Below are 25,110 nucleotides of genomic sequence, written 5' to 3'. Positions count from 1 at the left end.
TTCACTGAAGTGAATGAGAACAACATCTGATACTAGAATTTTTGTTAGTAAGTTCTAAGAGACAGATGTTTCAAATCAGAGTGTTTCAAATAGTCACAGAGATTTGTGGCCGCCTTGTCTCAGTCATTCAAGACATGAATAATGACTAAAAGGCGTAGGTTAACTGAAAATGCCTCTACCACGAGAAAGATACAAAAAGTTTAACAGTTATCATCTCTGGGTGATTTTCCTTGCTTATTTGTATTTCCAAAATGTACTACAGTGAGTATGTGTTTCCTTCATAATAATTATTTCTGCTTGTCCTTCTTTAAAAAAGTTTCTAAGATGTTTTTCTATCCATCTGTTACTACTACTGTTTCTTACAAATGTTGTATTCACGTGACATAAAAGAACAATTGAAAAGTTCAGTGGAGGGGGAAAAAAAGATAAATTTTATAGACCAAGACCAAAAATCGATTGAGCTAGTTTCCTTGATATTACCTATATTGTAAACATATTTTCAGTGTGAAAACTTGGTAAAGGTAGAGCAGAATTTTTGAAATTGGAATGATACCTGAAAATTCTGTACCTGTGGTCACTGTATCTATAGAACTGAGAATACAGAGGTCCAGTAAACGTCTGTTACATTACGTTACACACACTCAGCTAAGGGTTACTGAGTTTTGGATTCTCTTAAAGAATTGTACGTGTTAGCCTCATTCAGGGCTAAGAAAGAACTGAGTCTAATAATGTCCAGGTTATCTAAAAACAAATCCCATGATAATTACACTTACTTCTGAGTTTCCTCACATGGAAGACAGGCAGAGCAGTCTTCCTGGAGACTGTGAAGACAATTAATACAACATAGGAACTGTAGCTTCTGTAGGCACAAGGCAATTGCTACTATAAGGAGAGCTGCCAGGACCACGTTTCTGAACTGTGCATCAGTAACTTCGAAAATGGTACTCGTGTTCCTGGCTTCAATCACGGTAATTAGAATATCAAGACTTGGACCTGTGACCATCCAACTGTTAAAACTAAAGACAAGCCCAGGATTTCCCCCAAGCATTCTATAGGCTGAAAATAATCTTTCGGATATTGTTGCAGTCTCAGCCCAAACCCAAACCCAAACCACGTTGCATTGTAATGTACTGAAGTGATGTGGTAAGCAACAGCACTGAAAGCCAGCAGAAGCCCACGGGGTTTCTTTCCATCAGACGTCCCATGATCGTTTATGGATAAATGAAGGAGGCCTGCTTCAGAGACTCGTAGCGAACAATGGCTCCATGGGTAAAGCATTAGGCAAAGCGGCTTCATTAACATCTACTCAGTAATGCTCAGCCAGGGAAATGTGTCATGAGCCAGTGGACTTTGGCAGGTATATTCTCGCAATGCTGGACGTCAGAAATATACAGGGCAGCCAGATGAGGCTCTCTGCTTAGTTACCTGTTGCTCTGAGAGCTGCAATAGCTCGTGGGGGGGGTTTAGGAAAAGAGAGGTCTTGCCATTTTCCAGAAATCTCATTTGGATTGCAAAACAAAAAAGACAGAGAGGCCCAATAAGAATGACACAGAGCATGTTGTCTGCAATGTAACACACGCCACTGTGTTCCCCAAAGATTCATTTCCTAAAAGAGGCAAGTAAGACAGAATTACTTTGGAGATTTTAATTAGATGACGCACCCCACCTTCATCGCTTACTCCTTACCGAGCAGACTGGGCCACTTGGAAACCACACCTCACGTCAAATTTAACTAGGGAAGTGTGACATCCAAGCTGTTGACAGAGCACTGTTACTTTTCTCAAACAGTTCACTTGCAGGCATCGTTAGAGAACTGCCCCTTGGACCAACGTGTAGAGAACAACACAAAAAGTCTAAGTGTGACCCGCAGAACTTGCTAGTGACCCACTGAAGATATCTTGCAGGGCTGCTCTCAAGAATCAGTGCTGTCCACGCTACTTACCAAGATAACTAGCAGCATCTGGCCCGGTTAAGTGTTTGGAAACCCAGTTGTCAAATAGAGAGAAAACCTGGTGTTTAAAAATTGGTGCCCAGAAAGTGTTATCTCTTCTTCCTCCAATCAGGGCTCTTTTTATTCCAGTTGGATGGCTTCACCCACCTTTATTGAACATGGGTAACTAGGCCAGCAATTTTCAAGAGATCGGTTAGTTCAATACCAGGAGTCTTACTGTTTACAATACCTGCAGGGACTGTTTTAGGTTATAAAGCCCTCTCACAGAAATCTGATCTCACTAGGGAAAGAAGAAATTTGTCTAAGGCATTGTCCTTTCTAGTCTCAATACCTTGAGGACAAACCTGTTATATAATTCAGCTCTTTACTATTTCCTTTACACCTGAGGCATCTTGGTTTTCTGCTGTAACACTGAATAACACCCTGTTCAAGATATTCAAAATCCAACTGGAATATAGTATTCTCAGCCAGAGCACTTAAATATTTCTTCAACCTTAGAAATCCTTCAGTCATTTGCTGAACTAGTATAACACCTAAGTGAACTAAGAAAAATAAACTGTTGATTCAAACATCTCTCTGTGTATAATGTTTTCTCTTGACAAGTTATTGTGTCCAAGACAAAACAAATCCCTTTGACGGTATTAGGAACTGGATGACTTCATTTTAAGTTACTGGGTAAATTAGGGGCCAAGTCTGGAGGAGTGACTGAGTGAAAATGAGCTGGCTTCGGTGAGGACCACTGGGGGCTTTTTCTTAGCTTTCCCTGAGGCTGAAAATTTGAAGACACATTGGTATTTTCTGATTGCTCTGCTGCTGGAGTTAGCCAGCTGGACCCTAATTCTGATAATTGACGTCACCTCCCTTTTTAGACATTCTGCTGCTTCATTAACTTAAAAGTTGGGGTCAAATCGTATGTTACACGTACCGTACCATAAAATGTAATTCTTCATTTTTCAAATATTATCTTCGGATATGTAAACCTTAAATGTCTTAAATATGGTATACTTTATACACTGGTAAGTATATTAGCTTCTTTGACACAAATTCCAGGAATATAAATCCTCCTCAGAGAATGTCCTGCCTCCCAAGAGTAACTTCAACTTGGGGACTCTTGGAGGACCATCATGACTTCTCCGATGGACGAGAGATCGTACTGGGAATTAGACAAGACACAGCTAAGCTATTCCTCAATTCATACGTTAGAGAACAATGACCACACTGGAAGAAACCTGAAAGCTTCTGAGTTCCTCTCTCTCAAACCCCCTAAGACTGAGTGGCATAGAGGATGTTATGAAATTCCAACTTTCCACGCATGAGGAGGAGTTTTAGGAACTCACAGCGGAATGCAGCGAGCATTCAGGAAGTTAAGGTGGGGACTCTGGTTGGCATGGAAGAGCACTTTTAGAAAATGTACTCTTGAAAATGATCATTAACATGCGAGAACCTAACAGGCTTCAAAAGTGCATAAGCAGCCACTTTTACTAAAATGTTGGATCCTTGCAGCTGACGATATAAATTGCATATAACATGCAAGACACTACAACTTATAGTTAAATTGAATACTAGGGCATGCATCTGTTCTCTGGGAGGTTTTTTTCTAATGGAAAGAGATATTATCTATGTATGCAGAGAGAGAGAGGGACTAGAAAAATGGACATTTGTGTCCCCCTTTTCTCTTATATTTCAAACACAGACATCACTGAGCCAGCACCACTACATGGGACCTGAACTATTTTAATTGTAAGCAACTGCCTTATTCTAGAGAGGTCTGACTAGTTAAATTTACAAAGGCAAGTAGCTGCTTTATTATTATTTTTTTAACAAATTTCTCCTTCAGTGACTATCCATGGTTTTCAGTAGGTAAGGCTTCAGACCTTTTACAGGGATAAGGTTTTGATTTAGGAAAAACTCACAAAAACTCAATTCTCCTATCACCCCAGGTTGGCAAACTACAGCCCATGGACCAAATCCAGCCCAATGCAGGTCTGTGTATAAATACAGTTTTATTAGAACACAGTCACAACCATTCATTTTTGGATCGTCTGTGGCTGTTTTCATGTTTCAGGGGTAGAACTAAGTACAGTGGTTCCCCCTTATCCATGGTTTTGCTTTCAAGGTTTCAGCTACCCATTGGTCAACCGCGGTCTGAAAACAGTAAATGAAAAATTCCAGAAATAAATAATTCATGAGCTTTAAGTTGTGTGCTGTTCTGAGTAGCACGGGGAAATCTCGCACTGCTCCACTCTGTCCTGCCTGGGACGTGACTCATCCCTTTGTCCAGCGCATCCACACTGTATACGCCACCTGCCTGTTAGTACAGGAGAAACACAGTGTGTATGTACACACATACATAGCACTCGGTACTAGCCACGGCTTCAGGTATCCGCTGGGGGTCTTGGAACGTATCCCCCATGGATGAGGGGGAACTACTATATTGCAACGGACATTTATTATCTGGCCTTTTAAGGAAATGTTTTCGGACACTTGGCTTAAAATATAGTGAATAAATATTACCGTCAACATAAATGTAGTGATACGGGAAATGATCTCTCCAGAGACATTAGAAGTTTGAGATTTTTTTCTGAAGCACGATCTTTTCTCTGAAATCTTGCAAATGACTAAATACAGTATGAGTGTAAGGTAGGAAGGGAGGGTGTTGGATGGAGCTGAGTTGATAGAGCTAACCGCCATGTTATATTTTGTCACGTTAGATTTTAAATGCATCTTCTCTTAAGACAAAAGTTGTCAAGTTAATCTAAATTCAAGTGTGATTTTGGTGAATTCAATTCCTGGCTTCTAAAAACCAGTTTTCTGCCAGTAAACCGTTTATTATAACTTAAGATGTGTTACAGTCACGTCTTCATGCTTAGAAATCAGCATCACATTCTAAAATCTCACGAACACTCATAGTGTCCGTTGAACGCTCACTCACTATCATTTCTTTAAAACACAAATTCTCTCGGAACGTCCACTCTTGACTGCAGCATAGAACATACAGATTTCGGACACTTCACACCACCCTGTCTTTCTTCAGCGCTGCCGTTAAATGCTGGAAGTCAGGTTTGTTCCCTATTGGATCATGAATGTCCTGAGTTGGCTCAGAAAGGGCAGCTCTGGGTACTGACTTACCTCACGGCACCAGGGAAAGGGAGAGTTAGAAAATGAAACTATGTAACTCTAAACAAGAAATAGATGAGTTAAAGGAAAAACAACAGTATTGCCTAGTGAGCCTTTTTCCTTTAGAAATTTTGATACGGCAGTAGTCGAATTTCACGTGGCAGATTATTTTCATGGCAAATAACCACTTGCTTAAGGCTTTGTTCTAGTGCAGCCTTGTTGAGATTTAAACTTGTCCCACCAGCCACTGTTTTTTTTACACTGAAGGCTTCTCCCACCAAGTGCTACGCATGCCCTGCGGTGGCTTCAGAAGGCCCTCCCTTTCACTTGCTCATGCATTTGTATGTCTATGGTTGTATGTGACTGTTTTCCTGTTGTATAAAGTAGCAGTGTTAGTAATTAGGGTTAGTTTTTATCTTATTTCATTCGAAATGGATGTGAAACTTTACGGGCATACCTAGACTGCAGCCCCATGCAAGCAAGCAAAAAGCAAAATATTGAAAATGGAAGATAAAGAGAAACTGGCTAGCAGGCAGCTAAACTCACCCTTTTGTACAGCCTATGGTCCACCAGGGGGCTTTGGACAGTAAAACAACACCAAAGAGCTATTAGCATGTGAGGGTCACAACAGAAATCTTATAAATAGCTTTATTTCAACAAAAAAGACTATAAAGGTTTCCTTTTTTGGTTGTTTTTGGAAAAAAAGAAAAGGAGAGTGGTGGTGGGATATGTGAAATGAGCAGGTAGGAAATTCACCGATTTATTTTTCAGTCTAAAAATGCTGGGGTCCATGACTGAGCAAAATCCTTAAGGAAATGGGACACTTCTTATTGATTCCTGAAGCCACTTCCTACCTACCTTTTCTGAGAGGGTGTCATATGAGGTTTCCTATTTTAATGCTTCTAGGGGACAACACAGATGACAGTTTCTCTTAAAATAATATTCAATAACCCAGAATGGCAACAGGGTGACACTCATTCTAGGGAAAATGAGTTCAAACTTCTGGGACAGATTTTTCAGGATTTCTTCAGGTTCCTTCATTGAATATATGGGAATGGAAAGTGAATAGTGACCTTACACAGTCAGTAGACAAAGGTTTTATTCCAATTTGCCTGCACATTTTTCTAGCATCTGGAATATCAAAGGGCAAGTAAAGAAAAGAGCCAGTAGGGGTCATTGTTTAATCCCAAATAATGAACAGAAATTCAGATCCATAATCTGATGCTCTCTTCATAAAAAAACTTATTAGCTTCATGAGGATATTACTGGTTAAAATACGGACCAAAGAAAGGCAAAATCCTCATGAAATGCTTTTCTACTTGTTTACAAAAGGAGAACTCTAAAAACATGAGTGAGACGATTCCTTCGTTCAGCCTTCTGTGGGAAGCAGCCTTTCAGGCGTTTATGTTTTGCTTAAATATCTTACCCTCTCAATTCACTCAGTTCACCAAATGTAAACATGGTAGGCTCTGGCCAAAAAAAAAAAAAAAAAAAGAAGAAAATGAACATGGGACCTTATGTAGTTTTGCTCACAATGACCAAGGTGGCATTACCTATACATATTTTCAAAGTTTGAGGATAAGACCAGAAGAACCAAGGAGAATTTAACTTGTGAACATTTGTTTGACGTGGCTTAAGGAAGAGCCACGTGGAGGAGATTTCCTCGAAGATAAAACCTGCTAGGAAAGTGTTAATCACAGACTCAGCAGTGCTGGATTGAATCCTCCTGGGTTTTTTGTTTTGCAGGAGGAAGAGGAAAAGGGGAGAAGAGTGTGAGCACGTGTAAGAATATATGGCAAAGGGTCCAGGTAAGGCCTTGATATTTTCACCAAAGGAAGAAAATCAACTCCTCTATTTGGCTGCAAGTCCCCTAAGGCTAAGTCAAAGGTATGAGTAAATAATAAGGAAACAGAGACTGACTTTGGTAAGGCCTGGAGGATTCATTTCATTACGTCCTGGCCATGCCGCATATTCTGATATGCATTTCCTAACAAGACTTGCTATTTCAGAGTATTGATATGGGCACCTCATTGCTTAGCGTCACGGGGAAAACCCCATCACTGCGTGGTGGAGAGCCAACGCTCTGCGGAGGAATACGGTAAATGTGCATGAGCTGCCCTGGCAGCATTCTAGCTAGAGAACACCGTATATAACCTAAAAAATGTTCCTTTAAAAGTTTTTATCACTGTGCATGTGTGGTTCTGTCCACATTCCCTTCCATGGTCATGTAAACGAATTATTTTGTTAATTTAAGTAAAAGTGCACACAAGTAGCCAGTTAACCCCTAGTAAGTCTCAAAGTTAGAATACTGTCAAAGTTAGCAAGTAGACAGTTTGAGGGGAAAAAAAACTAAAGTGAAACCTCTGAGAATCAAACTGCACCTGGACACTCGGGCTTTGGGTACAATTAAACAGGAAAGAGGAAATCAGACATTAAAGAGCTTGCTTTCAAGTTTGGGTCTGTAAACTTCATCGCTCCCGATGCACAGAGAAGCGACAAAACTACGTGGAGAGCTATCTAAACACAGCTCAGTCGGCCAATGTCACAGTGGTCAGGCTGGAATATTAACCCAAGCAAAGAAAAGAAAAACACGGTTCACCAGCCCCCAAAATCTGAGTTAAGGACCTCGTCTTCACCAAGGCATCCCAAACTCAGGAAAACAAAGAGAAACTCCCCTGGCGTAGCTCTGCAGGAAGATGCTGGGGTCACCGGAGCCCACTTCTAGTTGGAAATGCGCCTCTGTCTCGGCTGTGTTTCCTGCCCTGCCCAGTTTCATTCTGACCGCCTCTCCTGTTTCTCATCACAGACTAGCTGGAATTGGTCACTTGATGGAGGGTGTTAGCTCTGACACGGCCAGTAGAGGGCACCAACTATTTAGTGGAAATTCTACATCAGAAAATTTGGATGGCATTAGTGGTGTCTCAACCTTTCCTTCAGAATAGAAACTCTGTGTCTTTTCTGTTTGGACACACGTTAGCACAGTAAGGGTTTAGAGTGAAGAACACACTGCTAAAGAAAAATCTGGAATGAAAAGCCAGTCTGCCTAAGTTGTCCTCGCACCCAAATTAAAACAAAAACACTGGCATGATCTCCGTGGTTCAATCCCTACACAGCATCGTCTGGAACAGCGACCGGTATTCTTATGGCAGCAACTCAGTCCCTAGTTAAAGAGTTCTGTTATCCTAGCGTCATTTGGGACGTGTACCCTGATTATTTGTGGGGGATTAGCTTCACCAAGGAGTTCATGAGTGGGTAAGGCGATGAGGGTGGTTTTATTATTCTCGACGAGGAACATGTCGGGATGAGGGTTAATGTACCTGTGGCGACAGCGGCGTAGAAACCTCATTATTTTTCGAGCAGCCTGGTCCTGCTTTTTGGTTAGCAAACTGCTCCTGAAAAAGCCAGAATATGAATTACTGTCACGAGAAGCTGTAAAGCCTCATGTGCGAAAGTTGAAAGCAGGTCAGCGGCGAGAGAAAACTCTTAACCAAACAGCTCATGTGGCAAATCCAACAGCACAAGCCTGTTTTATGGTTCTGAGTCTGGGCATCACTGGGGGAGAAGGAAGGAGGGGACTACAGACACTTTCACCTACTTGGAGGGAGATAATAAAAAGACTAAAGAGAAGATGTCCTGTAACTGTTCTGCCCCAAGTCTTTGTAAGCTCGTTTGTTCAAAAAGGCATTAGACAGACTTTCTCGGTTTAGAAATTGATTCGCCTGTGTTTGCTGCTCTCTTTGGGCTATTATTTTCTAAACTTCTTTCGTCAGTGTATTTTCCGGTGCTAGAAGTTTTTATTACACTCTTCAAAATGGAGTGGCTTAGTACTACTCACTCTCCCAAGGTCTTAGGTATAGAAACGCTACAATTTAGACGGCTATATTACAGTGCCACCTTTCTGAGTAGGAACTGTGGTCCAGCCAGACTCTGATATGAGGTGAAACTGGGTGGTGGCATCAAAATGATTGGATGGGGGGTGGGGAGAGAGAAAGGAGACGCTAAATAGACAAAAACAGGCAAAGAGGACAGGTGTAACTCTACGAACACGTGACATCTAGACTGGTCTGGGAAGAAAAGAGCTGCAAGATGCTTTACTCCTTGTACAGGCCTATGTGTCAACAAGGGGCAGTTCTTTGGACTCAGTTGGGGTTCTCTTGGCCGCCACGAATCTTGACCCACCTGAGTTTCTGCTGTACGATGACTGCCGTCCGCCGAGCCTGCCGTCTCCTGCCACACTTTTTATAACTCCGGTAAAACTTCTGGATCAGCACAGCAGCACGCCGGCTCTGCTGAAATTTTTTTTGTTCGTAGTAACTTCGGAATTTGCTCTGGATCAGGATGGCAGCCTGTGTCATCTTTTTATAAAGTGCATACTGCAGGGGGAACAAGAAGAAGCACAGCAGTAACAAGGGGGGCCACGCAGGCCTGGGTGTCCTCTGAGCCCACCAGGTGGGGACGGCAAGAAGGAAAACTTTTCCCTTTCTTTTCATATTCTCTGGGGGTGCATCATTAAAGAGGCAAACTAGGCATCTTTTCACCTACCTTTCCAAAATGCAAAATGTTACTTTAAGGGTTTCCTTCAGACAATGCATTGATTTAAATGTGGGTTTTTTCCCCCCAAATATCAAAATTGTTTGCCCTTTTTGGAAAAAAGTTTTAATGGCAATAAACTGAGACATTTAGGAATCGAAAAAGTATTATTTAGGAGGTAAAACTTGAAATGCTGAAGACGGATATTTCCTATCCAATTTGGAAACATTTTAAATTAACCTCCCATTTTTAATTGGATGCCTCCCAATTCCTGCCAAACACAAATCTACTTAGCGGTCAGCATCTGATTTCTAACTAGCATTCCCCTCGACAAATTTCTGAGTTACAAGGTCCCAAATACAAGGCTTATCATGAAACGCTGACACCTTTAAGCCATTTTAACCTGCAAAAGATTAACGCTCGTAAGACCGACAGTGGGGTGAAGCCATGAAACTTGGAAAGCGGCCCCGGAGCCGGGGACGGCTTGGGAGCCAGGCCCAGCACCCTCCGGCCAGCTTGCCGCAGAGATGGAAAGTGAGGCATGAAGGCACGGTGCGGGGAGGATGGGTCCTCTTCCCTATCAGAGTCCAGGCAGGAAAAATGCAGAGCTCTCCAGATTTTAAAAAAAGACTATGTCCAGATTGCTAACGACACAGACTACAAGTCTGGGGACAGGAAGTGACAGAGAAGCGCTTTGCTCACAAGAAGGCGACTTACCATCAGAGGGACAAGTATTCCTCAGAAAATCCCTGTGCCTAAGTATCTCTCTGCATGTACGAGGTGGAGTGAGGAAAGGAAACAGACACAGGGCCCTTCTGCAAGAATCCTGCTTAGTCTTATCTGACCCGCCTGACATTTGCATTTGGCCAAAAGTCTTTTAAGACAAGGACGCTGCATCCTACAGCGTTTCCATCGCCTTGACCCGTGCGCTCTGCATAGTCAGAACCTCCCGGGCCACGGTGAAGCACGATGGGAAAAAGGGAAACATCTTCAGGGGCTCACAGGGTTCACGGCAATTGTTCTGGACGGATTGTTTAGATGGACACTGGCCAAGAAAATGTCCAATGACTGTTACTGCTGAAACCCACTGCGACGGCATCACCACGTGGTCCCCAGAGGATAGATGTGCTGTGGTGAGGTGGCCGGGCGAGGGGGGTATGCCTACGGAATGACCGTGCCATCTTAATGGCCCCTTCTTGTAGCTGGTGATGGGTGTGAAGTGTGTGACTCTGGTGGAATGGTTTGTGAGAGGACTTGGGTGTATCATTACCTTCAAGGCTATCCATGTCAGCTTGGGGGAGAAACAGAAAATACAAGATTAACGTTAGATTGCCGAATAGAAGGAAATGAAAAACCAGAACCAGAACCAATGAAACTCCCAACCGAAAAAAAAAAAAAAAAAGGAAAAAAGGCAACCTGGCTATCTTCATGCCTTCCATCTTCCAAAATACTTGTCTTATATTTGTCAGTATTTTTTTTTAAATGCCTTCCGACTTTCTGGTTGTAGCCAACACTTCTTTGGGAGGGGATTAAAAAAAAAACCAAACTCACGTTTTGGAATTAATACCTGCTGAAATCACAGACTTGAAACTTGATTCTGAGTATTGCTCGGGCTAACAGCAAGCCAGGATGGTTCCCTGCTGTGGGGCTACAGGGACCGTGGTGTCAGCGTTTACACAATAAACCTTCATTTCCTGGGATCACGAACTCAATCGGCTATAAGCTAAAGAGGCTCCCCGCCCCTCACCGTTAGAGCTTAATCCTAAAGAAACTTGAGAACATGGCAACCTGAATCAGACAAATGCTAGAAATAACAAGAGAACAGAATCCTGGATTTCTGTGTGGCTGGTATACATTCCTTAAACAAAAATGTAAGACCTACCGAAAGCACAACCTAATAAAAGGTTCTAGAATCTACTGACAGGACCGAGTTTTATTGTATGAACCGGTCAGAACTCAATTCGGCAATTTTTAACATTTTATCACCACCTAGGTGGTTAGAAAGGTCTAATATTTACTTAATCTCTCTGAGCCTCAGCTTCTTCATCTGCAAAATGGAAATAAAATTGTTGACTTCAGATATTTTTGTAAGGAGAAAATGAGATGATGAGCATAAAAGATCCAGGACGTGCTAGGTGCTCTCTTCCCCACTGATGGGAGCTACATGACCCCGCAGGTAGTTTCAGAAATAGCAATACTGCACGAAAGAGTAACTCAGATACTCTTCCTGCAACACTTAACTAAGGAATACAAAACAGTCTGGAATACAAAACGGTTTAAGATATTCTGGGCTTCTTCAGATTTTTACAATTCTTCATTTTAAATCGGATAAGAAGAAGCCAAAAGGAAAAACCACTAAGGATTATGTAATGTATATAATTCAAGGTCAACGATAACAATTAGTATTTACCTACTCCAATCACCATATTAAATTCCCTTGAGTTCTTTAATTACTAAATAGTTTATAGGTAAAATGACTGAGACACAGAGCCTTATTTCAGACACAAATAACTTCCTCTGTATCAGACCAATGCTGCAGGCAGGTGATACCACTAAGAGGCCAACGATCTGAACAAAAATTATTTTGCGGCATTAGTTGCAGGTGGCTTTTTGTTTGCTTGTTTTTGTTTTTTTCCCTTCTGGAACATTTCCCTTTGGTGTTTCTTTTTTTTTTTTGCGGTACGTTGGCCTCTCACTGTTGTGGCCTCTCCCGTTGCGGACCACAGGCTCCGGACGCACAGGCTCAGCGGCCGTGGCTCACGGGCCCAGCCGCTCCGTGGCATAGTGGGATTCTCCCGGACCGGGGCACGAACCCGTGTCCCCTGCATCGGCAGGCGGACTCTCAACCGCTGCGCCACCAGGGACGCCCCCCTTTGGCTTTTAATCAAGGCAATTCAAAGTCAGTCTTTGGATCAGGCACTGGATGTTGTGCTCTTTGCCAAACCACACACCAGACCCCCCCAGGCCTGTTTGGATGCTGTGTGAATAAGGCACGTTCCCATGGCGACCCAGAAGCTGGCTCACCTGTTTATATTTTCTGTAACAACGCTGAATGACAGCTGCTGCCACTTCCTGCTGCTCCCGCAAGGGTCGGCCCTTCAAGGGAAAGTGAGGCAAGAAAAGAAATAATGATGTAGTATAAAGAACGCAACTGTCCCAAGACTTAAATGGAATCATGACTCATTTAATTGACTTTCTCAGAACTGAGACCAGAGGTTTACCAAAATGCAGTGATAAGTTAGTATCAGGATAAATTAAAAAAATGAATTTACAGAATAACTCTCTGATTATTCCTGCTTCTAAATAGAACCATCATATTTGGATGTTAGGAGGCCTAAAACAATATTCATTTTCAAAGTATTTAAAGAATTAGGTATTGCACTATTTGCCCTTATAAATTTCTGCTCTCTGCTGTCTTTCCTAAGATAACACCAAGTCCTCTACTTTTGTTTTTATTTATTTATTTATTTATTTTTGGCTGCATTGGGTCTTTGTTGCTGCGCTCGGGCTTTCTCTAGTTGCGGCGAGCGGGGGCTACTCTTCGTTGTGGTGCACGGGCTTCTCACTGCGGTGGTTTCTCTTGCTGCAGAGCATAGGCTCTAGGTGCACAGGCTTCAGTAGTTGTGGCATATAGGCTCCGTAGTTGTGGCTCTCGGGCTGTAGAGCGCAGGCTCAGCAGTTGTGGTGCACGGGCTTAGTTGCTCCGTGGCATGTGGGATCTTCCCGGACCAGGGCTCGAACCCGTGTCCACTGCATTGGCAGATGAATTCTTTTTTTTTTTTTTTTTTTTTTTTTTTTTTTTGGTGGTACGTGGGCCTCTCACTGTTGTGGCCTCTCCCGTTGCGGAGCACAGGCTCCGGACGCGCAGGCTCAGCGGCCACGGCTCACGGGCCCAGCCGCTCCGCGGCATGTGGGATCTTCCCGGACCGGGGCACGAACCTGTGTCCACTGCATCGGCAGGCAGACTCTAAACCACTGTGCCACCAGGGAAGCCCCAGATGAATTCTTAACCACTGCACCACCAGGGAAGTCTGGGTCCTCTACTTTTGGATCAATGATCGATGGCTCGTAACACCTTCTTAAGGAGGTCAGAGACTCCTCTGAGAAACTGTGGAAGGCTCTGGACCCTCTCCCACCAAAAATGCACTTTACCGTAAAATTTTAGGACAGCAGTCACCAGGCCTCCAGCTAGAAACCCCTGTTCTAGGTCATAAATTCCTTGTGGCAGAGGTGTCAACTGACTTTATATTAATTAGATAATAAATATCCATTATTATTACCAACAGTCAGTTCAGATGGTGACAACCATCACACTACTTGTCAGTTTTATTTCACTAAAGCTTCTGACAATTATTAATAATCTCATGGGACCTAATTAATAATGTCAAATAACAATTCTATTGATTCAGAAGAAAAAAAAAGAAACAGCATATGTTTTGGTTTGAACGACTCTGACTTTCCCGACCTTAAGAGTGTCACCGCATCAGGACTCTGTTGTCTTTTACCTTGTACTTCCGGAAAGCTGTCTGGACAAGCCTGGCCGCTTCATAGAGTTCTCTCTGTTCGTGATCAGACAGAGTCAGCTGAGCAAATTCATTCTCCACCTTCTCACTGGTAGACGCACTCAGGAATTCAGACCAGTCTGCGGCGGAGGGAAGGCTGGGTTTCTCGAAAGCTATTTCACTGACCGGTGAGCCTACAGGGCTCAGGCTGGTATTAGAAGAAGGGGTTAGAGGCTCGTTATATGCACTTCTGAAACAAGAGGAGACACAGGGGAGAGAGGCTGGTGATTGGTTTGCAGGATGCATTGCACGCTGGTCAACGAGACAAGATGGTACCTACTGTGGACCATGAGGGATATGCCTTCCCTCAGTCCAGAGAGCTGCTAAGCAGACTCTGAATGTCCTTCCATCAGTAACTTCACACTGAGCACCTGTTATGAGTTTAGTACTGTGCTAAGTACTATATCCACTGAGTCCACTATCCAATCGTGAAACTTCAGCTGAACGGGTGGGGGAACACCAGGATACATCATCTCCTGCGCTTGGATGTGGGAAGAAAAATCACGGGAGAGGTGAGGACATGAGGGGCCCTTGGAAGAGGCAATGGAACTCGTCTTAACGCTTCCTTCCTTCCTTGACAAGGCCCTTCATTACACGGAACTCCTCCGATCCAGTGGGCCTCCGGAGCCTCCACGTAAACCCAGGAGCTCGCCCTGGGGAGTGGCCCACGAACACTACTGACCTGATCTGGGCGGCGTTTGGCAGATGGTCCGCGTCAGCTAGGTAACCGGCCAGCCAGCTCATCGTACTGCTGATGGTGGCCGCGTCTGTCCTCTCCAATGCCGGGGACTCGGTGGGCACAAAGTTCTCCTGCTTGATCCGCTCAGGGGTGGCTTCGATGATGTGCTCTGCCAAGGTCATCATGTTCACCTGGGGCCCAGAGGTCACAGAACACTCAGGTCAGGGTGGCACCTTAGAGGTTATCCAGGCCTACCCCCACTCCCCCCACCGTGGAAAGAAAGAAAGGGGAGAGGGCGGGCTTACACCTCAGTCCAGTGCCCTCCCATCTCATCGTAAGGTTTTCCGATTCACGTGAACGTGCTGAGATCCCAGATCTGATTACCTCCACATCACAGTTTGGTCCCAAACCTTAAGTCTTCGAGAACGTCTGGCTTGTGCCCACTTTCCACTCTCAGCTAGGATCAACCAGTTAAGGATGCTATGACTGGGCAGTCCTGGTCATATTATTGTAGTGACACTACTGGTTACCTGACCACCATCACCCCATTGTGCCTTGCCCAGAGAACCCCAGTTTTGTAGAGAGCAGCAATGAGCCAACGTCCAAGGGACAGCTCGTGACTGATACGAGCCAACTATCCTAATCCCCTTCTTGGTTTCCCACCTTCCGTGCACCAAGGAGGGGAGGATCCGTGACCCACTTCTGGACAGGAGCCTGCACAGAAGTCTGCTGGGTGGGCTGTGGGCAAAGCTTTTGCTTTCCTGATGAAAGGTATCGATGCACCTGGCCCTTTCCCCCTCCTCTTCCTGCTCTGACTACAGATGAGCTCCAGAAGCTACATTACAACCATAAAGCAACAAGCACGAAGACGAAAGGCAAAAGAACAGAAAATCCAGAAAAAATCCTGGTCCCGGATGGCATTATTGAGCAACTGAACCTCTGAACTTCTGTGAGAAAAATAAGTCATTTTCTTATTAAACCCCTGGAGTTAGGTTGCTGATACCTGCACCCAAAATACATTCCTAATGGATACATTTAGGAATCCTCAAAACTAGTCTGGAGTAGATATATTTGGTCAGAATCAGAGATATGACCTTGTTTTTAAAAGTTTCCTTGCACATCTCTTGAAAATGGAAGTTGAAATATAGCAGTTTAAGTTTTTAAGTGAATTGAAAATGTTCTGAAAGGATCTATACAAAAATGACAAAATGCTTATCTTACACCATGCGTGAACCTGAAAAACATTATGCTAAGTGAAAGAAGCCAGACACAGAATATGACAGGTTATGATTCCATTTATACAACATTTCTAGAAAAAGCAAAATTCTGGGGGAGAGAAATCAGATCAGTGGTTGCCCAGGGCTGGTATGGGAACAGAGGGTGACTGCAAAGGGGCACAGGGAACTTTTGGGGTGTGATGGAAGTGTTCTAAATGGGACCGCGATGATTGCACAGCTGTATAAATTCACAAAAGTTCATTACACTGGGCACTTAAAGTGAGTGAATTTTATGGTATGTAAATTACACCTAAATAAAACTCTTAAAAACACTTATCTTGGGTAATTTTCTAAATTTTCAACAAAGAACAAGAATTATTGTGACAGGAATAAAAATGAAAACATTTAAGGAAAAAAATATCACAGCTTTTCTTTTCCTTTTATATTGGCTCTCTTGGTTTGTGAGTCAAACAGGAGGAGGTAAGTCCTACCTTGATTTTTTTTCATGAAAGTATTAAAAAGTGGAATTTCTTGAGACTGAAGGTTATAACTATCTGTAGTCACTCCTCTCCCAAACCCTCTATTTTATAAACACGTGTCAGTGTAAGAAAACCTTAATATCATAATAAATGCAACATTTTGAGATACCAAGTACCTGATTTTTCATTGTGATAGCTACAAAAGGCAATGGAATTTAAATGACTTTCAGGTTTTTTATTCAAATGATGTTGGGTTTTTATTTAAATTCTCTTTGGGTCCTAGTATATAAGCAGTTTTCATAAATGGTCTTGGATATCTAAAAAGAACACTGATATGTGTATATATATATATATATATTTTTTTTTTTTTTTTTTTTTCCGGTACGCGGGCCTCTCACCGTTGTGGCCTCTCCCGTTGCGGAGAACAGGCTCCGAACGCGCAGGCTCAGCGGCCATGGCCCATGGGCCCAGCCGCTCCGCTGCATGCGGGATCCTCCCGGACCGGGGCACGAACCCGTGTCCCCTGCATCGGCAGGCGGACTCTCAACCACTGCGCCACCAGGGAAGCCCTGATATGTATATTTACTAGGTGTATTCATACATCTACATAATTATATATATACCATACATTAAATATACATGGTCAAACTTTCTAATTGTATTGTCAATATTTTCATATCCTCTTCATACTTGAGCTGACAAATTTTGAAACAATTGTGTTAGTCTCACACTATGATTATAGTTATGGTTCCACATTTCTTCAATCTTTACTTGCTTTAATATTTAGAAGCTATGTTGTTAGGTGCATAATGGCTCATTACAGTCATATCGTTTTGACAAATTTTATATATATATATATATATATATATATATATATATATACTCTATTTACCTTACCTGTACTTTTTATCTTTTTTCTTTTTCTTTTCATTTGTCTGTTATATCTTTACCTATCACATCATTTTCATTCTTTCTGTTTCATTTCATTTAAATTCTTTTACAAGCAGCATATAGTATATTTTGCTTCCTTTTTTTTTTTTTAACCCAGTCTGAGAATCTTTTAATAGAATTAACAGTTTCCAAAGTGGGAATAAGTCATGTTTGAAAATATTCCTATAATATTATGTTATAGAGTATTATTTCTGTTGTTGCTTTTTTCTTTATTACCATTACTGAACTTTTCCTGAATGGGCCAAATTTTCTTTTTTCCCCCTTAAATGACATAGAAATTCTGTAGCCTGTTTTAACACTACCTATTAACTTGACATTTCTAACAAGCATATTTCAGGCTACACATATCTATCAATATAATAATTGGAACAAACTTTGATTTTCCCTGGACAGGGGAACTGCTTTGATACACTTTTACCTTCCTTTCCCTACCTCCCTGGTTTTGTTAAAACAATTTAGAATCTTAGTTCTAGGTTATTTTTTGAAACATTATTCCTCTTTTATTTAAAGAATTGCTTATTGTGCAACCACACTATCAATAATTATTCAGAGATATCAGTATTACTGGTTTTACTGTTCACTCCTCCATGAACTCTGGCTTGCCATTTCTTGAATTATTTCATTAATTTTAATTGTTAATTTTTTCATTTGGCTCAAATGCTTCTTTAGACTGCTGCTTTTTCCATAGGTATGTGGTCTTAAATTAGTAAAATATTCTCTGAAGTTTCAGTGAAAATATAAAGTAGATTTTTTTTTAGGTTATTTTCTATTTCCTGCATCAACTGTTTCAGTAAGGGCCAGTTGCTCTAAAGCTGTGCTATCCAATGGCTTTTCAAACTTAAATTAATTAAACTTAAGTAAAATTAGAAATTCAATTCCCGATTCGCACTGAATACATTTCCAATGCTCAGTACCACACATGGCCACTGGCCACCATATTGGACAGGGCAGACATAGAATGTTTCCATCACTAAAGAAAGTTCTGGTGGACAGCACTGTTCTAGACGCTCATCTTAGTTCCCCTCTTTTAAGCTGCTGATTTTCATAGTCTGGTGATTTATTATTATATGTTTATATTTATAAATGTTGTTCTAGATTGCTCAGAATTAATATCTAGTATGGGCTCCATCAGAAATTGTTTAAAACAGGGCTTTAACTATGGCAGGTCAAATCCAGCTAGCTAACTGTTTGTGTAAATAAAGTTTTATTGGCACATGGCCCACTCATTTGTTTAATATTGTCTAAGGCTGCTTTTGTGCTACAAAGGCAGACTGAATAGTCATGACAAAGTCTGTCTTGGCCACAAAGCCTGAAATATTTACTATTTGGCCCTTTCCAGAAAAAATGTGCCAACCCCTCATCTCAAATATTATTTGATTTCCTGGGGAAGGCCTCCCCACAATTGTAGTGGTTGGTAGATCAGTAGTGCGGCGCCCACCACGCACCAGGGATGGAAACATACTGGTAAGCGTGCATGATTCTTGTCCTGTGCTAAACAGTAGGGACTGGTAGGAAGGGTCCCCTGGGGTGCAATGAACAGGAGTGTTTTAGCAACCAGACCTATCTAGGAATGCTGTCTGGGATACGAGATCCCCATCATTTCTACAGGCACAGGTGCCCTAGTGAATTTCTTATGGGAGTTTTCTCCTTTTATATTTGTTTTGGATTCTATCGATGGGAAGAGGGAAAGAGAGGAAGTCAGACACATGTTCTGAGGATGCTCATTTTGTCCTCCGCATAGAGTATATTTTAATTAATGGAATTTGCTTGTTTAAGAGCCTAACCTCAAATTTACTTCAGTATGTATTCTCTTAATCTATAACAACTGTGATGCCCTAAAAGGATCCTGGATTTATCATAAAAGCAGTCAATTATCAGCTTTGGGGATATTCCACTGCACCTCATGAGAGCCTCAGACGATATATGCCTTTACAGGGGCTAGATGCTTGTTGTGCTTATCAAATCACTTACATCATTCAAATTCTACCCACAGGCCTCCTGTTTTAGCCATTATCAGGCTGTGACTCTAACTAGTATTTAAACAGCAAAATCAGTCACCCTGGATGCAAGGAGGGAGCAAAAGACTTATTGTAGGAGTTTTGAGGAGCTAGTACAAGGCTCTACTGAGATCTGGGTCCCTGGTATTTAGGCCCTGTTCACAATGCTTGACTCACAAGTGAAAATGTGGCCCAAGTAAAGAAGACACGCCAAAATTCTTATATATAAGTCCAGACTTCGAACCCTTCGCCGGTGAGAAAATGACATGACCTCTGGAAATTGGCAGTAAAGACCAAGGAAGCTAGGACGGATGGACCAGCCTCTGCAGGTTTACCTTCCCCACGCTCACCTGTATGTCATCCATGGGTTGTGAGCACTCCTCACTTTCTGCACTATCACGGTAGGACCCCAGCTCTGTGTTCACCACCTCTCTGTTAGCCATCATCAGGACACTCATTGGTTCCCGTGGACGCACCTGTGAAGGTGTTGCATCCTTTCCTACACTGGTCCCCTTCGGATTTCCAGTCACCTGTACTGTAGACACACCAATGTAAAGATCTTTGGAATTCCACTTTACTACCGGCTGAGATCCAGAGGCTTGGAATCCTGCAGTCTCTGGAGTGGGAGGGGAGATTTCCCGGCTGTAGTCCCTCACTCCTTCACTGGGGCTGATTGTCTCGGGGACAGACTGCTTAGAACTAGGGCTCTGCTTCCTGATATTTGGCTGTTCCAGACTCAGTGCAGTGGAAAGCAGCTTCTCCTGCCTTGCCTGGAAGTACTCAGGGTTCAATTTATGCTTTTTGGGAGCTGGATAATCTTTGTGGCTCTCACTGCTGTAGTAATTAGAGGGTTCAGACCGAGGTCTTCTCAGCTCTGAAAAGTACAGTAGAAAGGATAGTCAGGACAGGCGATACAATAGGAATCCTAAAGAATTAACACTTTCTCTATGCCTGAGAGACACAAAGTGCAAAGCCAGAACTCAAGACATGTCCCTAACATTTCAATATTCCCCAGCAGCACATACTATATTCAGATAATCCTCCTCCAACATCTGTAGTTCTTTCTTGCACGAACATAGATTTTTTTTTTTCTACTTTCTGCAGTTTTGGGGTGGGATGGGCCGGGGGAAGCACTAGGCATTCTAATAACTAAAAGGAAAATTAGAAACACTAAAAAAAAAAAAAACCCAAACCCTTAAATGTACGTGAATATCCTATGGACTTTTCTGAGGGTAGCTGCACGAAAGCAAAAGGGAAATCTGCCAAGTTCTGGGATGTAATCCTTTAAAATGTTTACCTGGATTGGTACTTGCAATGACGGTGACTCCTTTGGGTATTTCTGGGGAGTGGATTGTTTCGTTGTGCCACTGGGTCATCCAGCTCTCTGCACTGGGTTCCTCACTTGCAGGACAGTGGATTCTGGGGTTCTGGCCAAGCTGAGCCTGCTCGTCCCTCTGCAGGTGCTCCAGACACTCTGCTAATTTCACATGACCCCTTGACCTGGCAATTCCCAAAGGCAGCCTTCCTAGAGAGTCCGGAATAGAGATAGCCCGACGGTCCCACTTGTACAGCACGACAGCTGCTTCTAAGTGCCCGAGAGCACATGCCCACATCTGAAAAAAGAGAGAGACAAAGCGAGCTTCCTCAATACGAGTTAAAAAACATATTTGACTTTTGCCACTGCTGCCAATTGACTAATTGGTCCTTGGCACCGATCTCAATGGGGCCATAAAACGTTACCATTACAAAGTAGCTGTGATACGTGTCGTATGTTCAACGAGGGATAATACAAAGGGAACCAAGCGCATCCCTACGCCAGCCTAGAAAAACAGTTCGGGGAATAAATGAACCCATTTCTTACCAGAGGAGTACAGGAGAAGTGGTCCACATTCAAGGGGTCAACCTCCAGTTCCAAATCAATGCTATCTGCATGCTTTGTGCTGGAACGAACAGCACCAGAAATTACTGCACAATGAATCCACGTTAAAAAATACCAGAACGTTATGAAACCCACAGAGATGAAACCAAACTGGGCGTCTCACATTCCTGGCGTGAGGAAATAGAGTCCCAGACTCCCTAGGGTGCTCTGGGCTCTCTGTTTTGCCAGAGGTCCAGGGGAAATAAAAAGTCCAATGTTGGGCTTCCCTGGTGGTGCAGCGGTTGAGAATCTGCCTGTCAATGCAGGGGACACGGGTTCGAGCCCTGGTCTGGGAAGATCCCACATGCCGCGGAGCAACTGGGCCCATGAGCCACAACTACTGAGCCTGCACGTCTGGAGCCTGTGCTCCGCAACGAGAGAGGCCGCGACAGTGTGAGGCCTGCGCACCGCGATGAAGAGTGGCCCCCGCTTGCCACAACTAGAGAAAGGCCTCGCACAGAAACGAAGACCCAATACAGCCAAAAATAAATAAATAAATTTATAAGAAAAAAAAACAAACGTCCAAAGTTTAGTTCAGCATCTCACTCAGGACTTCTCGGGCAGAAGTTCATAGAACTTCTTGGAACTGTCCACAGAGAGAGCCCTTTGCTCTCAGGCTACCACGCTCCCCGAATAGCCAGATTTCACTCCACCACTGGACACCCTAAGAGGAACGCCTGCTGAGGGGTGAGGATGACAGCGTCCGTCTGGCCCCAGCCTTACCGCCATTTGATCAGGGTCTGGATGAGGGTGGCGTAACCCTGGGCTGCGGCCAGGTGGAGGAGGGTCATTCCACGGAAAGTCTTTGAGTGGATCAGATGCTTGGACTTTGCCCAGCAGGCCCGGCTCATCATCTTCTCGCACACGACAACCACGCGGCTCTCAAAGCAGCTCCCCAGGGTCCCAGGGCCAGACGCGCACTGTAATGAAATGGCACATGTTCCAATCGGAGGACCAAAGGCCCTGTACCAAGTCAGCATTCGGATGCCGGGGTGGGAAACCAGTGCGTTATGATTTGCAGCGGAAAACGGGAAGCATGAAGCTGAAAATAAGACATCTCGAAAGGGAGAACAGAACGTGCTGCGTCCAGCTCAGCGGCACATGTCCGCAGCCGGGCACACAGTAATTTTCTGTAACTGTACGGACGTCAGAGTCTGTCTGCTGCAGCTGACACTCTGATTGTGAGCTTCGTGCTGATCCAGCTCAGGGAAAGTATATACTGCTAAAAAGAAACGAACAGAAAACGTGGCCCCAGCCTCCCAGCTGAAGTAAACGCTGCAGGCAGTAAACTGTCAGGGGAGAGTAAGGCAGGGTAACTTATGCTTCCACCACCGGCTGCCTGGAGCTCCTGACTCCCCTGCTCCTTCTGAAGGAGAATTAAGTCACTTAGATGGGGATTTTTCTCCCTAAAGAAGCACTTAGAAATATCCAGTAATACATTTGCAACAACATGGATGGACCTTGAGGGCATTACATTAAGTGAAATAGGTCAGAGAAAGACAAATACCGTATGATGCCACTTACATGAGGAATCTTAACACACACACACACACACACACACACACACACACATACACAAAAGCCTCCTGACTTCATAGATACAGAGAACAGCCTGATAGTTGCCAGAGGTAGGGGGAGGAGGTGGGAAAAATGGGTGAAGGGGGTCAAAAGTTATAAACTTCCAGTTACAAAACAAATAAGTCCTGGGGATGTAATGTACAGCATGGCAACTATAGTTCATAAGACTGTACTGCGTACTGGCAAGTTGCTAAGACAGCAGATCTTAAAAGTTCTCGACACAAGGAAAAAAAGTTTGTAACTATGTGTGATGATGGGTGTTAACTAGGCTTATCATGGTGATGATTTGGCGAAATGTATACAAATACCGAATCACCATGTTGTGCACCCGGAACTTACATGATATTATATGTCAATTATATCTCAATTGAAAAAACAGATTTTAGGGCTTCCCTGGTGGCGCAGTGGCTGAGAGTCCGCCTGCCGATGCAGGGGACACGGGTTCGTGCCCCGGTCCGGGAACATCCCACATGCTGCGGAGCGGCTGGGCCCGTGAGCCACGGCCGCTGGGCCTGCGCGTCCGGAGCCTGTGCTCCGCAACGGGAGAGGCCACAACAGTGAGAGGCCCGCGTACCACAAAAAAACCAAAAAAACAGATTTTAAAAAATCCAGTAATAATCCAGTCCTTTATATAAAACAAAAAGGACACTGGGGAAGGCATGAGAGACCTTGAAATTTAAGCGTTCTTGCTAACCACAGAGGCACACGAGAAAGAGAAATGCACTCATGTTAGCCACCTGGCTTTCTTCTCTTTTTTGTAAAAGGAGGTTGTGAAAGAAGAAAAATAAAATCAAAGTTAGGAACCTCAACGGCTTATCTGAGTCTCTGCTCCAGCACTTTTACGTTTCACAACCCCCCGCCCCTGCCCCACCCCGAATAAATGGCCCTTCTGGTCTAATTCTCCTCTCTGGTATTATTTTAAAGGTATTTTGTCCAGTTACAAACCCCATGAAATTCAATTACTACAGAAACACTGTTGCTCCTCATTGTTTTTTGTTTTGAAATCTGGAAAAAAAAAAACGCCTGCAAAAATAAAAAGGCAGAGGACGGTTAATGTCACCCTCACTAGAACTGTCGTGACATGTTTAGAGGAGCACAGCCGGGCAACCCCGACCTTCAGCAGAATGACCTTGACTCGAAAGGCCCAGACAGACACATTCAGGGGCACACGGAAGTCACTGGGTAGTAAGCAAAGAGGGAATTTCTTTGCATTAACAAAAACAGCTCCACCTCTATCACATAAGGTGGACACAGATATTTATCGAAGCCAGCTTAAACTGATGAAAGAGTATTCAGTAGCAGTTAATATGGGATCAGACAATAGGCCAGTTGCCAGATAGTTGAGTTATAAAATGACACTACTCTCCATTCCCTTTATGCAGCCTTTGTTGGTGAAAGAAAAAGGATTTCGTGGGAATCTCTTATTTTAGCCATGAGATAGATAGTAAATAATGTTTACTTCTTTTTATAAAACAGTAGTATCAGGTGGACAGGAAGCCTTAATAATATTTTCCTTTGTGCCAAGTCTTTCCTTTTCCACTGTTTTCTGAAGATAAGGAGAGAAATAAGAAGGAAATTCCCGGAAAAAGGTTAGTTTCGGGGGTGTGGTACCGTATGCTTTGTTTTCATCTATTGTGACGAAATAGATGTGTTTCATCTATTATTAAAAATATTACTAATATTTGATATTTACAAGGATCATAAAACTCCAAATGTTCACTTTAAAATATAATCGTTCAGAAAAAAATCAACATTCATCTTGAAGAGAAAGAGGGGGAATTATTTGAGGTTTTTAGGTGATGTCTCAGCGGTGGAGGTAAGAAACACCATCAGTCCCTTTAAATTCATTCTAGGGGACTTCCCTGGTGGCGCAGGGGTTAAGAATCTGCCTGCCAATGCAGGGGAAAACGGGCTTAATCCCTGGTCCGGGAAGATCTCACATGCTACGGAGCAACTAAGCCCGTGCGCCACAACTACGGAGCCCACACTCCTAGAGCCCGTGCTCCGCAACAAGAGAAGCCACCGCAGTGAGAAGCCCATGCACTGCAACAAAGAGTAGCCCCCACTCGCCGCAACTAGAGAAAGCCTGCGCGCAGCAATGAAGACCCAACAAAGCCAAAAAAAAATAATA

General features: G+C 43.3%; 1 protein-coding gene across 19 annotated transcripts in view; it reads right to left on the bottom strand.

Annotated features, from left to right (window-relative positions):
- Positions 1–25,110, bottom strand: part of CAMTA1 (calmodulin binding transcription activator 1) — an 892,953-nt gene that overhangs the window by 6,701 nt on the left and 861,142 nt on the right. For 10 of the 19 annotated variants that reach the window (XM_067718873.1, XM_067718851.1, XM_067718840.1 and 7 more), the window contains 11 exons: positions 22,125–22,321; positions 21,345–21,423; positions 20,781–21,096; positions 19,834–20,357; positions 14,843–15,030; positions 14,104–14,350; positions 12,623–12,694; positions 10,869–10,889; positions 9,248–9,441; positions 8,386–8,460; positions 5,615–5,645 (listed from right to left, as the gene is read on the bottom strand). In XM_067718873.1, coding sequence (XP_067574974.1) covers positions 5,615–5,645; positions 8,386–8,460; positions 9,248–9,441; positions 10,869–10,889; positions 12,623–12,694; positions 14,104–14,350; positions 14,843–15,030; positions 19,834–20,357; positions 20,781–21,096; positions 21,345–21,423; positions 22,125–22,321 — 1,944 coding nt within the window. The remainder of the gene's footprint in view (positions 1–5,614; positions 5,646–8,385; positions 8,461–9,247; positions 9,442–10,868; positions 10,890–12,622; positions 12,695–14,103; positions 14,351–14,842; positions 15,031–19,833; positions 20,358–20,780; positions 21,097–21,344; positions 21,424–22,124; positions 22,322–25,110) is intronic. The other 9 variants (XM_067718858.1, XM_067718880.1, XM_067718888.1 and 6 more) reach the window with 9 other exon arrangements.

This window comes from Pseudorca crassidens, chromosome 2 (genome assembly GCF_039906515.1).
Source record: "Pseudorca crassidens isolate mPseCra1 chromosome 2, mPseCra1.hap1, whole genome shotgun sequence".
In the NCBI taxonomy this organism is placed as follows: Eukaryota; Metazoa; Chordata; class Mammalia; order Artiodactyla; family Delphinidae; genus Pseudorca; species Pseudorca crassidens.
The sequence above is the reverse complement of the archived record's forward strand: the minus strand, read 5'-3'. Positions and strand labels throughout refer to the sequence as shown.